At 43.4% G+C, this 14,300-nt stretch overlaps 1 protein-coding gene across 7 annotated transcripts in view; it reads right to left on the minus strand.

The window, feature by feature from the left end:
* Pde11 (Phosphodiesterase 11) overlaps window positions 1-14,300 on the minus strand; it is a 580,189-nt gene that overhangs the window by 134,394 nt on the left and 431,495 nt on the right. For 5 of the 7 annotated variants that reach the window (XM_070099914.1, XM_070099912.1, XM_070099916.1 and 2 more), the window contains one exon: window positions 13,241-13,312. The exons of the other annotated variants lie outside the window; for them this stretch is intronic. In XM_070099914.1, the coding sequence (XP_069956015.1) occupies window positions 13,241-13,312 (72 nt within the window). The remainder of the gene's footprint in view (window positions 1-13,240; window positions 13,313-14,300) is intronic. 7 annotated transcript variants of the gene reach the window in all.

The following is a 14,300-nucleotide window of genomic DNA, read 5'->3' on the forward strand; positions in this document are numbered from 1 at the left end:
TGAAGATGGACAGTGTTGCAAGCCTCACTTCCGGTCAGGCTTGGGGGGCTGGGAGTACGCAGATCCTCCCAGATTGCCCTACCAGCTTTCCTACCCTCTTCCATAGCATCAGACGAGTTAATAAGACAAATTCTTCCTGATAACCTCAGTGACTCAGCAGGAATACAGGACCTTAACTATGCCAGTGCTATCACTGAATGGGAGGCTCTTGCTGCTCCAGCACCAAACCCTAGTGCAGCACTGGCTTACAAACAGTCAAGCTGGGATGGCCCCATCGCTGAAAAGGTGCTGCCAACATGCTCAGGATTGCAACTTCAAACAGGGAGATTGCCTGTCTCCAAGCTGGGAGCGCACCTCACTCCAGGGAGTTCCTCCAAACAGTTCCCATATCAGCAATGGGAACGCGCCTCTACCCTAAAACCCTCCGTATTGCAGTGGCTCTGCGCCTTGCTGCCCCAATTCACACGGAATATACGTGTATTTACGGCGATGCACAAGCCGACCAATATGGGCTACATGGTCTTAACTGTTTCAAAACTAAGGGCTGGCATGCGAGACACAATGAGGTCAACGACATCATAAAGAGAACCCTTGCTACAGCTAGATGCCCAGCCGAGAGGGAGGCCCGATCACTAGCAGCCAACAATACCCACAACCCAGCAAACCGCCCTGATGGGATCACCATCTATCCTTGGAAGAATGGCAAGCTCTTAGTATGGGACTATACCTGTGTGTCCACACTGGCTGACACCTACATCCATCACAGTGTCGGGCGACAGGGAGGAGCTGCTGACCACAGGGAGGAGTACAAGATCGGCAAGTACAGGGACATAAGCCAACAGTATTAATTTGTCCCACTGGGATCAGAGACCTTGGGATCATGGGGAAAACATGCCATACGTTTCCTTAAAGAACTGGCACCTCAAAGATGCCTCGAAGACACCTTCAGGAAACCTTAAGAAGCCTCCACATATTTTTTCTTGAGGCACTCCTTCAAGATGCTCCAAAACGCCTTCAAAACACTTCAAAGATACCTAAAAGACTTCAACACACCTCAACGATCCCTCCAAGACGTTAAAATATACCTTCACATGTTTTGGTGAGTCATTACTCCTTCAAGGATGGTGAACTTCACTGTTGCAGTGACATGACACACATGCTGGATGGTCACTTGACATGACACACATGCTGGATGGTCACTTGACATGACACACATGCGGGATGGTCACTTGACATGAAACACATGCGGGATGGTCACTTGACATGACACACATGCTGGATGGTCACTTGACATGACACACATGCTGGATGGTCACTTGACATGACACACATGCGGGATGGTCACTTGACATGACACATGCTGGATGGTCACTTGACATGACACACATGCTGGATGGTCACTTGACATGACACACATGCTGGATGGTCACTTGACATGACACACATGCTGGATGGTCACTTGACATGACACACATGCGGGATGGTCACTTGACATGACACACATGCTGGATGGTCACTTGGCATGACACACATGCGGGATGGTCACTTGACATGACACACATGCTGGATGGTCACTTAACATGACACACATGCTGGATGGTCACTTGACATGACACACATGCTGGATGGTCACTTGACATGACACACATGCGGGATGGTCACTTGACATGACACACATGCGGGATGGTCACTTGACATGACACACATGCTGGATGGTCACTTGACATGACACACATGCTGGATGGTCACTTGGCATGACACACATGCGGGATGGTCACTTGACATGACACATGCTGGATGGTCACTTGACATGACACACATGCTGGATGGTCACTTGACATGACACACATGCTGGATGGTCACTTGACATGACACACATGCTGGATGGTCACTTGACATGACACACATGCGGGATGGTCACTTGACATGACACACATGCTGGATGGTCACTTGGCATGACACACATGCGGGATGGTCACTTAACATGACACACATGCTGGATGGTCACTTGACATGACACACATGCTGGATGGTCACTTGACATGACACACATGCTGGATGGTCACTTGACATGACACACATGCGGGATGGTCACTTAACATGACACACATGCTGGATGGTCACTTGACATGACACACATGCGGGATGGTCACTTGACATGACACACATGCGGGATGGTCACTTGACATGACACACATGCTGGATGGTCACTTGACATGACACACATGCGGGATGGTCACTTGACATGACACACATGCTGGATGGTCACTTGACATGACACACATGCGGGATGGTCACTTGACATGACACACATGTTGGATGGTCACTTGACATGACACACATGCTGGATGGTCACTTGACATGACACACATGCGGGATGGTCACTTAACATGACACACATGCTGCATGGTCACTTGACATGACACACATGCGGGATGGTCACTTGACATGACACACATGCTGGATGGTCACTTGACATGACACACATGCGGGATGGTCACTTGACATGACACACATGCTGGATGGTCACTTGACATGACACACATGCGGGATGGTCACTTGACATGACACACATGCGGGATGGTCACTTGACATGACACACATGCTGGATGGTCACTTGACATGACACACATGCTGGATGGTCACTTGACATGACACACATGCTGGATGGTCACTTGACATGACACACATGCTGGTCACTTGACATGACACATGCGGGATGGTCACTTGACATGACACACATGCTGGATGGTCACTTGACATGACACACATGCTGGATGGTCACTTGACATGACACACATGCTGGATGGTCACTTGACATGACACATGCTGGATGGTCACTTGACATGACACACATGCTGGATGGTCACTTGACATGACACACATGCGGGATGGTCACTTGACATGACACACATGCTTTATGGTCACTTGACATGACACACATGCTGGATGGTCACTTGACATGACACACATACTGGATGGTCACTTGACATGACACACATGCGGGATGGTCACTTGACATGACACACATGCGGGATGGTCACTTGACATGACACACATGCGGGATGGTCACGTGACATGACACACATGCTGGATGGTCACTTGACGTGACACACATGCTGGATGGTTACTTGACATGACACACATGCTGGATGGTCACTTGACATGACACACATGCTGGTCACTTGACATGACACACATGCGGGATGGTCACTTGACATGACACACATGCGGGATGGTCACTTGACATGACACACATGCGGGATGGTCACTTGACATGACACACATGCTGGATGGTCACTTGACATGACACACATGCTGGATGGTCACTTGACATGACACACATGCTGGATGGTCACTTAACATGACACACATGCTGGATGGTCACTTGACATGACACACATGCTGGTCACTTGACATGACACACATGCTGGATGGTCACTTGACATGACACACATGCTGGATGGTCACTTGACATGACACACATGCTGGATGGTCACTTGACATGACACACATGCTGGATGGTCACTTGACATGACACACATGCTGGATGGTCACTTGACATGACACACATGCTGGATGGTCACTTGACATGACACACATGCTGGATGGTCACTTGACATGACACACATGCGGGATGGTCACTTGACATGACACACATGCTGGATGGTTACTTGACATGACACACATGCTGGATGGTCACTTGACATGACACACATGCTGGATGGTCACTTGACATGACACACATGCTGGATGGTTACTTGTCAGGTCACTCAGATTGATCCTTGTAACATAATATCGTCTTCATCAGTATATATGTAAAGTGTTCATATATTGCAGGTGGTGTTGCAGAGACTGCAAGCCTGAGGGACAGGCTGGCAGTCTGCCTGCCTGCATGGTTGACAGGCTCACTGGCAGTCTGGTTGACTGGCTTGCTGGCAATCTGCAGTCTGGCTGAATGGCTCTCTGGTTGTCTGGGAGATTGGATAATTGGCTGGTAGTCTGGCTGACTGGTGTGTGTGTGTGTGTGTGTGTGTGTGTGTGTGTGTGTGTGTGTGTGTGTGTGTGTGTGTGTGTGTGTGTGTGTGTGTGTGTGTGTGTTCACCTATTTGTGGTTGCAGGGGTCGAGTCTTAGCTCCTGGCCCCGCCTCTTCACTGATTGCTACTGGGTCCTCTCTCTCCCTGCTCCATGAGCTTTATCAAACCTCGTCTTAAAACTATGTATGGTTCCTGCCTCCACTACGTCACTTTCTAGATTATTCCACTGCCTGACAACTCTGTGACTGAAGAAATACTTCCCTAACATCCCTTTGACTCATCTGAGTCTTCAACTTCCAATTGTGACCTCTTGTTTCTGTGTCCCATCTCTGGAACATCCTGTCTTTGTCCACATTGTCTATTCCACGCAGTATTTTATATGTCGTTATCATGTCTCCCCTGACCCTCCTGTCCTCCAGTGTCGTGTGTGTGTACTCACCTAGTTGTACTCACCTAGTTGAGGTTGCAGGGGTCGAGTCCAAGCTCCTGGCCCCGCCTCTTCACTGGTCTCTACTAGGTCACTCTCTCTGAACCATGAGCTTTATCGTATCTCTGCTTAAAGCTATGTATGGATCCTGCCTCCACTACATCGCTTCCCAAACTATTCCACTTCCTGACTACTCTGTGGCTGAAGAAATACTTCCTAACATCCCTTTAATTCATCTGTGTCTTCAGCTTCCAACTGTGTCCCCGTGTTGCTGTGTCTAGTCTCTGGAACATCCTGTCTTTGTCCATCTTGTCATCTTGTGTGTGTGTGTGTGTGTGTGTGTGTGTGTGTGTGTGTGTGTGTGTGTGTGTGTGTGTGTGTGTGTGTGTGTGTGTGTGTGTGAGTGTGTGTGTGTGTGTGTGTGTGTGTGTGTGTGTGTGTGTGTGTGGGCGTGCACGCTCTCTTCAATTGTTTTTACCTGTGTAATTAATTAAATTTCACCCCTATAAATATGTAAACTATTCTGTTAAGCATTACAGCACAACAGTTATCGTCTGTAATTACATCTACCCTCCACTTCCCAAATAACAGCATCAAATTTAATTATAGCTCAGGCAAAAATGCCCGGCATTTTTTTCAGACAACATAATGCTCACAATACCTTGACAAAGGGCAAATGATTCGTTATAATTAAAGGTACATGAACCAATTAAGGCAACAACACAGCGTATACTATAATTGAATATCGAAGAAAATATAATTTAACGCCTGGCCTATAATTTAGCGTATGGATTATGATCCATACGCTAAATATGGGACTGTGATTATAGTCATATTCTCTGGAAATGCTTGACCCTTTAGAGTCATCCATCGCCTGAGGCATTGGAGACAAAAAGGTTTGATCTGAGGAAGAGGAGGTGGGCATCATCGACTTTGTTTACTGGCATCAACGAGTGTCCATTAACTTGTTGACAAGTATTTATTGGTTGACATGTATTGGTTGACATGTATTGGGTGACATGTATTGGTTGACATGTATTGGTTAACATGTACTGGTTGACATGTACTGGTTGACATGTATTGGTTGGCATGTATTGGGTGACATGTATTGGTTGACATGTATTGGTTGACATGTATTGGTTGACATATACTGGTTGACATGTATTGGTTGACATGTATTGGTTGACATGTATTGGTTGATATGCACTGGTTGACATGTACTGGTTGACATGTATTGGTTGGCATGTATTGGGTGACATGTATTGGGTGACATGTATTGGTTGACATGTATTGGTTGACATGTGTTGGTTGACATGTATTGGTTGACATGTACTGGTTGACATGTACTGGTTGACATGTATTGGTTGACATGTATTGGTTGACATGTATTGGTTGACATGTATTGGGTGACATGTATTGGGTGACATGTATTGGTTGACATGTACTGGTTGACATGTATTGGTTGACATGTATTGGGTGACATGTATTGGGTGACATGTATTGGTTGACATGTACTGGTTGACATGTATTGGTTGACATGTATTGGTTGACATGTATTGGTTGACATGTATTGGTTGACATGTATTGGTTGACATGTACTGGTTGACATGTATTGGTTGACATGTATTGGTTGACATGTATTGGTTGACATGTGTTGGTTGACATGTATTGGTTGACATGTACTGGTTGACATGTATTGGTTGACATGTATTGGTTGACATGTATTGGTTGACATGTATTGGTTGACATGTATTGGTTGACATGTATTGGTTGACATGTATTGGTTGACATGTATTGGGTGACATGTATTGGGTGACATGTATTGGTTGACATGTACTGGTTGACATGTATTGGTTGACATGTATTGGGTGACATGTATTGGGTGACATGTATTGGGTGACATGTATTGGGTGACATGTATTGGGTGACATGTATTGGGTGACATGTATTGGGTGACATGTATTGGGTGACATGTATTGGGTGACATGTATTGGTTGACATGTATTGGTTGACATGTATTTAAACAGGAGTGACTGAGATTTACTAGGCAAGACTTTATTCATTATTTAGACTGAAAGTAATATGAAATACCGACACGATGGAAGGACAAGACAGATACAACTTACTGCGCTCTTTTTTTTGGGAACGTTTCGCCCACTGAGTGAAGTTTATGGAATCGCAAAAACAGTTCTCCCTGGTGAATTTATATTAATTTTACAAAATGCAGACAAGTTGATCATTAAGTTGTAGGTGTAAACGTTGGACATCTTTACTAATGAAACATTTCGGCTACACTGTAGACTTCTTCAGTCAAATACAGAGGCAGCAGGTATAGTAGTGTAAGCGAAACGTTTCGGCAGCAGGTATAGTAATGTAAGCGAAACGTTCCATCAATAAAGATATCCAGTTGTTGGACATGTGTCTTAATTTAGACGAGCTAAAGCTGGAACCTCTGAAAGCTTGAAATCAAGTAGGCTAAATGTATGACTGAGAAGTGCTGGAATTGTGATGAACCTGCCTTGTATGGGCCAGCACGTCTACTGCAGTGCTCCTACACATTTATGAGCTAGTGTTGTGGAGAGTCTGAGGTAGAGACCGTTTTTTTCCTGGTTGAAATCGTTGAATATGCGGGAGTGTTCATTTTAAGGTCCCCCGTTGTTGACTTCGTTGGTAACATGCGGGAGTGTTCATTGTAAGGTCCCCCGTTGTTGTCTTCGTTGGTAATATGCGGGAGTGTTCATTGTAAGGTCCCCCGTTGTTGTCTTCGTTGGTAATATGCGGGAGCGGTCATTGTAAGGTCCCCCGTTGTTGTCTTCGTTGGTAATATGCGGGAGTGTTCATTGTAAGGTCCCCCGTTGTTGTCTTCGTTGGTAATATGCGGGAGTGGTCATTGTAAGGTCCCCCGTTGTTGTCTTCGTTGGTAATATGCGGGAGTGGTCATTGTAAGGTCCCCCGTTGTTGTCTTCGTTGGTAACATGCGGGAGTGTTCATTGTAAGGTCCCCCGTTGTTGTCTTCGTTGGTAATATGCGGGAGTGATCATTGTAAGGTCCCCCGTTGTTGTCTTCCTTGGTAATTTGCGGGAGTGGTCATTGTAAGGTCCCCCGTTGTTGTCTTCCTTGGTAACATGCGGGAGTGGTCATTGTAAGGTCCCCCGTTGTTGTCTTCCTTGGTAACATGCAGGAGTGGTCATTGTAAGGTCCCCCGTTGTTGTCTTCGTTGGTAATATGCGGGAGTGGTCATTGTAAGGTCCCCCGTTGTTGTCTTCCTTGGTAACATGCGGGAGTGGTCATTGTAAGGTCCCCCGTTGTTGTCTTCATTGATAATTTGCTGGAGTGGTCATTGTTAGGTCCCTCGTTGTTGTCTTCATTGATAATAAATTCCTTGTCGCTCTTTCCTCAGTGGGTATGAACTTCGTGGTGGTATCCCTTACTGGTAAAGTCCTTGATAATGGTGGAAGTCTACTGCAGTGCTTCTAAAGTTCACTATCGTCTTCACTTCATCAGAGACTACAGACGCCGTAAGAACGTAAGAAAGGAGGAGCACTGCAGTAGGCCTGTTGGCCCATACTAGGCAGGTCCTTCACATTTTACTTGGGTGAGACAGCACAGAAGAAAAACACATTGTCTTCCCTAACGATTTCAGTGTCAAGCATCTCCAAAACTTTTCTCCAACACCTTTTTCAAGTAGCCACCAGTGTCTCCACCATTATCAGGGACTTGACCAGTAAGGGATACCACCACGAAGTTCTTACCCAATGCAGGGATATACACAACCCTTAGCAACGAATATGACAAAATATACGTCAGCATACATAGATAACGTTAATAACACCGATATTCCACACCAAAACAACACAGCTGCTTGATTACAAGGGCACACGATTTATTAAAGAAAAATGCACCTAGAGACCCATGATATTAGAATCAAGACTCATTAGAGTAACCAACGATTTCATCTAGAAAAAGAGTTATTTAATATAGCTGAGTTTCTTGCATGAAAAATTTTTGAACGGTGCCCACATAACAAATCACAATAAGGATGGAGTGTGAGCCCATGGCAGGGAAGTCTCAAAACTTCCTGGCCAGTGTGCTAACCATGGTCCAGTTGGCCCGTATAGAATTCATCCGAATAGGTATATTTCTGTACATCACAAGGGGAGTTAGCATGGGCTTATGGAGTATAAAAATATACCTTGTTGGACGAATCTTGTCTGGACGTTTTAGCACCACCAGTTCTGTGCTTGTTTTCAATGGTGTTATTGCAATTTCATGAGTCACTTTCCGGGATTTGTTCTGACACCTGACGTGTAATATTATTAATATTATATAATAAATGCTTCCTTTAAATATTGACTCTCCAGGTTTCAAATACGAATTATCATTCTAAATTTGATAATTCTTCCCTTCAGGCCACAAAAAAAGACCACCATCCCTACAAAAATCAAACTGTGACGTCTTAGTACGTCTTGCTGCAGCTGCTGCGCTCCACGCACTCCTTCACACACACGTACCTCACTTACCTCTCCTGGCCACTCTAACTCACCAGGAATAATACTCGTCTGGTTTCAGAACAAATCCCGGAAAGTGACATTATATATGGAGGTTTTTTTAATATACAATATTCACCAATACACTTCGTAAAACACTACATAACAGCCATGTACGTGTCCAACATGATTTTAAGCTACCCATGGTTAGAGCCTCAACACACCTAACCTCACTCTTCATCACAATTTTCTCCATATACATAATGTTATCAGTAGTAGTCAATGAGTTTTTATGGCTACTCTCAAAGCTGCCGTTTTTTCTGAATGAGTAATTTTTGCCAGCCTGACCACCCTGAATAACCCACAAACGGAAGAGGTGTCCAATCACTATGGCTATTTTGTCTCTCAGTCTTTCCTCATTTATATTATTATAATCAAAACTAAGCACTAAACACCCAAGGGTCATACAGGGCTGCTCAGAGTTATTTTGGAGGCTGGAGACAGTATTTCTGTTCCGTCTCTTGGCTGGGTCAGGCGAATGGATTTCCTTGCTACTATTTCCATGTATTATTAATTTTTTTAATTCCTCCTTATTTTGTTTATGTTATCTCTTTTTTATCTTCTTACCCTTCCCTTTATCACTCTGGTAGGCAAGCCACAGATGTTACAATGATAAAGAGTTTGCTCTCAGCAAGTTGGCAGCCATACAGCCATATGGCTGAGACGGGCACCCTGGGGTAGTCAGACTCTCCCTGCCAACGGAACAAAATAAACTGACGGTGTCGTGGAAGATAATTTATTCATTAAAAAACAGAAATGGCCTTAATATTAGTTTGATGCTTCTAGCAACTGCCTCGAGATACAAAGGTATGAGAAACCACTTCACAGCTGCCTAGCATGGGCCAGTAGGCCTGCTGAAATGTTCCTTCTTTCTCATGTTCTTATATTTTCTCTCTCCATCCGCCCATGACACGACCACAGCCCACGACCCACCCACCACCCACGACCGACCCACCCACCACCCACACCCTACTTGCGTGCTTATCTGTCCAGTTCCCCGAGGCGTCACACATTCCCGAGGAGTGCTTCCCACGACCCCTCTGCATTTTCCGAAATTTGTGATCCAAGAGGACCGCTCCTTGGAAGTGGTTTTCCATTTATCTACATACATTTACCTCTTTTTCTCCTCCTCAATTCTCTATCTCTGTCCCCATTTCTTCCTCGTCCTCCCCTGTGTAAATACTTTTTCCTTCATTATTTGCGTAATTCTTTAATTTACCCATTTTCTTAATGCCTCATACTCAAAATCTTAATTATCTACCATATTTATGAGGATCTTTAATTCATGGAATTATAATTAGGAAAATGCTTTGAATTTCAACCTTTCATACGTCTAGTTTTACCTCCGATACCTTTATTCCATATATATTATTATCTAACACAGCAATAAAAACCTCTCCTACTAAATAAAGATCCATAAAAAAAGGATCTTTGCTGAGGACGGTAACAGAATTTCGTAAAAATGTGTTACATATCATAGTTTTGGCCGGACTATCCTGGTTCACTTATCATGCCGAAGAGTGTTACAGACAGGAAAGTTCCCCCTCCAGAACAAACATGGGAGAGATATTGAAAGGTGGGTTGCAGATACCTAAGAGTTTTGCGAGAAGGTGCGCACCCCGACACAGGTGGGAGAAAACGTAATAATTATGTTTTATCTTATACTATGTTGTAATATAAAGAGAGAGAGAAAAAAAAGATGTGAGGTCAAGCCTACATGAAGCTCTATGTAGAGTCATCTTGCCTTGGTATAAATACAAAGGTATGCTACCTTGAAAGTGTCCTCCATCTAAAGCAAGCAACCTTGGGACATTTTCTTGAAACATATGACCTTCAAACGCATAATACCTTGTATTAACGTTGGTAGAATTACCGACAATGTTATGTAAGAGGACACAAATGCAACTAACGTGACATTTTATTGTGGCAACGTTTCGCTCTCCAGGATCTCAGGCCGTTGTCACCGGCTTGACGAAGCTCTTGGAAAGAGAAACGTTACCACAGTAGAATGTCACATTAGTTACACTTGTGTCCTTTTACATAACGCATAATATCTTGTTAAAGAAATATTTATTACCTTTCCTTGATCACTCTCTTACCTTGGAACACAAACTACCTTGAAAAACAACATATTTTAAAATACCTCATGAAAATACACTCACCTTGAATAACCTTACAATATAAATAGTTTGATTTGAATAAAACATATAACATGATACATTATTTTTTGAGAATGCAATCATGGCCAACAAAAGTCATGATTTAATAACACTTGCAATCAAGTTACAAGATTTAATACCTTAAATGCATAATCTTCCTACACATTAATTTTCAGTGAAATATTCTTGAAACTCTTACGTTTCCTTGAAACAATCTCTTCGATTGAAACATATCTTTCAAGGAAGGTCTTCCGAAAATTTGATACAATTTCATGATACATAGGCAAGATTTTGAAAACCTTTACCATTACAATCTATTAAAGATTCCTACCTTTGCTAAAAAAAAAATGTGGATTACCTTGGAAAACATTACTACAGCGCAGCACTACACATTTTCTTCGTTAATATCGTCATATAATATAATCTTAGCATGGACTGCCTTAAAACACCTTTCCTTTGCTTACATTATTAAGGTACACTAGTGGTACTATCAAGCTCCGCTCACCTGTGAGACCTACTTCACCTTTCCTGTCTTTGGTACCAAAGTCTCCATGATAAGATTTATCAATACTGCTAGACGGAATACCTCGTTTTTAGACTAAGGGATTGATTACCTCAAACTACTGCTTCACGTCTTCCTCCGTCTGCAGGATAATTCTTTGGCTTTACCTGATGAAGCTACTGGTTGGCTAAACCTCTCCACCACAAAGATACCCAAGTGTTGCACATGTGACTTACTGGTGTTTAAGTGAGTTCTTGAGTTTCAATCTGTGATGTAGTTGTCTACGTCATTCACTTACACCAGACAGGTCATGACCTGACTTACACCTATACTTCACAGCATGTTGGATATTACAAAATGTTATATTACACACAGAGGCTGCAGAGGGCACACAGAATATATACACATGAGGGCAAAATACACTCACACACACGCAAAAGCAACAACACAGCCAGTAATACCACTAGAAAAGACAAACACTTTTTTCTGAATATGCATGAACCAAAACTCTAATACAATCTTAAAGAATTTTGGAACAATAGCTGAAAAAAAACGCTGGGTACTTTTTAATATTCTTACATGAGGATTAATTATGTATGCCTGTGGATAAGTGGCTTTCTGACGGCAATGGTGAAGACGAGAGACACGTAGCATAACATTCATTGGTACATCGTTTTGCTCTGTGTCAGTTTCTCCCTTGATAAAGTTCTACACAGAGCGAAACATTGCACTAATAAAAGCTTGTTTAACACTGCGTATCTTTTCCTCAGATAATAAAGTTCACTAAAGATCAAATTATCGTTATAAAAGCTGGAATATACTACTCTTCGAGAGCAATATTTTGATGCCTATTAATGTTCCCCGATCATCTAATAACATGTTCATTTATACCACTATAATCTACTACCTTGTCCATAATTACTATCGCATTTGCTTTGTTTCGTAAGGTGAAGTCCAGGATCTTTCCTTAATTCATGGTATAACTTAACAAATCTGAGGACAATTGTGTTGCAGAGGTGTGAGCAAAGCTCACACCTGTGGAACACAACTGTCCTCACAGATTTAAGTTATACCACGTTATTAGAAGACGTGGAAACTCACGAGCCCCTTACAAAACCCTGAATCTGAGTAACCCTCAGCCTATTATCTCCCATTAACTCAAGACACTGATCCCAACGAACTTAGCTCCTCTCAGTGATAAGAATAAACATGTAATGGGAAATATTTACATCAGTTTTATTAGTGTGTCGGCTAGGTAGCATGTAATTATTTCCATTCGAGTGTGAGGATGCAACAAGGAGCAACAGCACAGCCAATAACAATTAAAACTGTTACACAGAGATTGGAGGGACGAGACGAGAGCACTTGGGGAGTACTAAATGTATTGAAAGCTGCATATGGGGTCAGGGAGAGTTGGGATGGTCGGGGAATCATTTCCTGACCTACAGAGGACATGACAAGGGTGGAATTGGCAAGATTTTGGGGGCAAGCCAGGGAACGGTTTCGGATTTACTATGGATATGGTAAGGGAGAGTTTGGGTACGTGCATCAGGATAGTATTTCAGACCTGTTGACGACCTGGTGAAGAGGGGCTCGTAGCTGCGTGCTCTGGCCAGCCTGCCTGCCGCTGCCCCGGGTCCTGCAAGGTGGACAGAGGTGGTAGATGGTCAGTGCAACAGCTGTATCTGCCACAACTGTATCTGAAGCAGCTGTACTTGTACCACGACCAGCTGTGCTTGTACCACAACCATCTTGTATCACAACCAGTTGCACCTGTATTACAACCAGTTGTACATGTACCACAATCAGCTGCACTTGTACACCAACCGTCTGTATTTGTACCACATCCATCTTGTATCTGTACCACAACCAGCTGTTCTTATACCACAACCAGATGTACTTATACCACAACCAGCTGTACTTGTACCACAACCAGCTGTATTTCTATCAAAACCAGCTGCACCTGTACCTCAACCACATGTACTTGTGCTTATATCATCTGTGCTTACATCTAGGCTGTACCTGCATCTCAACCAGCTGTGTTTGTACATGAACTAGCTACACTTGTACATTATCCAATTGTACAGGTACCACTACAAGAAGCATTTGTACCTGATGCAACTGACCTGTGTTAAACTTCCCATTATCTTTGTGTGTCAGCTGTATGAGTAGGTGTGACCTAGGTGTATCAGTTTGAGTGTTCCTAGGTGTATCAACTAGATTGCCTCTGTTGTATCAGCTAGAATACCCTATTCATACAATACTTTCATTAGTGGTGCCCACAACACCTGTTATGGCACTTACTGTATGCAACTAACAGCGCCAGCACCTGCCAAACTAACGCTAATTGTACTCATATTGTACCTGCTGAGCCAACACTAATAGTACTCACATAGTACCTGCTGACTCCACCAGTTCTTCCCACCATCGTCAATATCAGCTTATATATGCACTCCATTTCAAAATATAAGTCTTTAATCTTTCCATAGTTTACCCGACGGTCGTCGGAAACTCGATCCACCGTGTGTAAGCACAATGAAACGATAGAAATTCCAGTTTTTTTTTTTCTAAATCTTTTGTCTTTCTTCGTATCTTACATACACACACCGGGCCCGGAGCTATGAATC

This window comes from Cherax quadricarinatus, chromosome 70 (genome assembly GCF_038502225.1).
Source record: "Cherax quadricarinatus isolate ZL_2023a chromosome 70, ASM3850222v1, whole genome shotgun sequence".
In the NCBI taxonomy this organism is placed as follows: Eukaryota; Metazoa; Arthropoda; class Malacostraca; order Decapoda; family Parastacidae; genus Cherax; species Cherax quadricarinatus.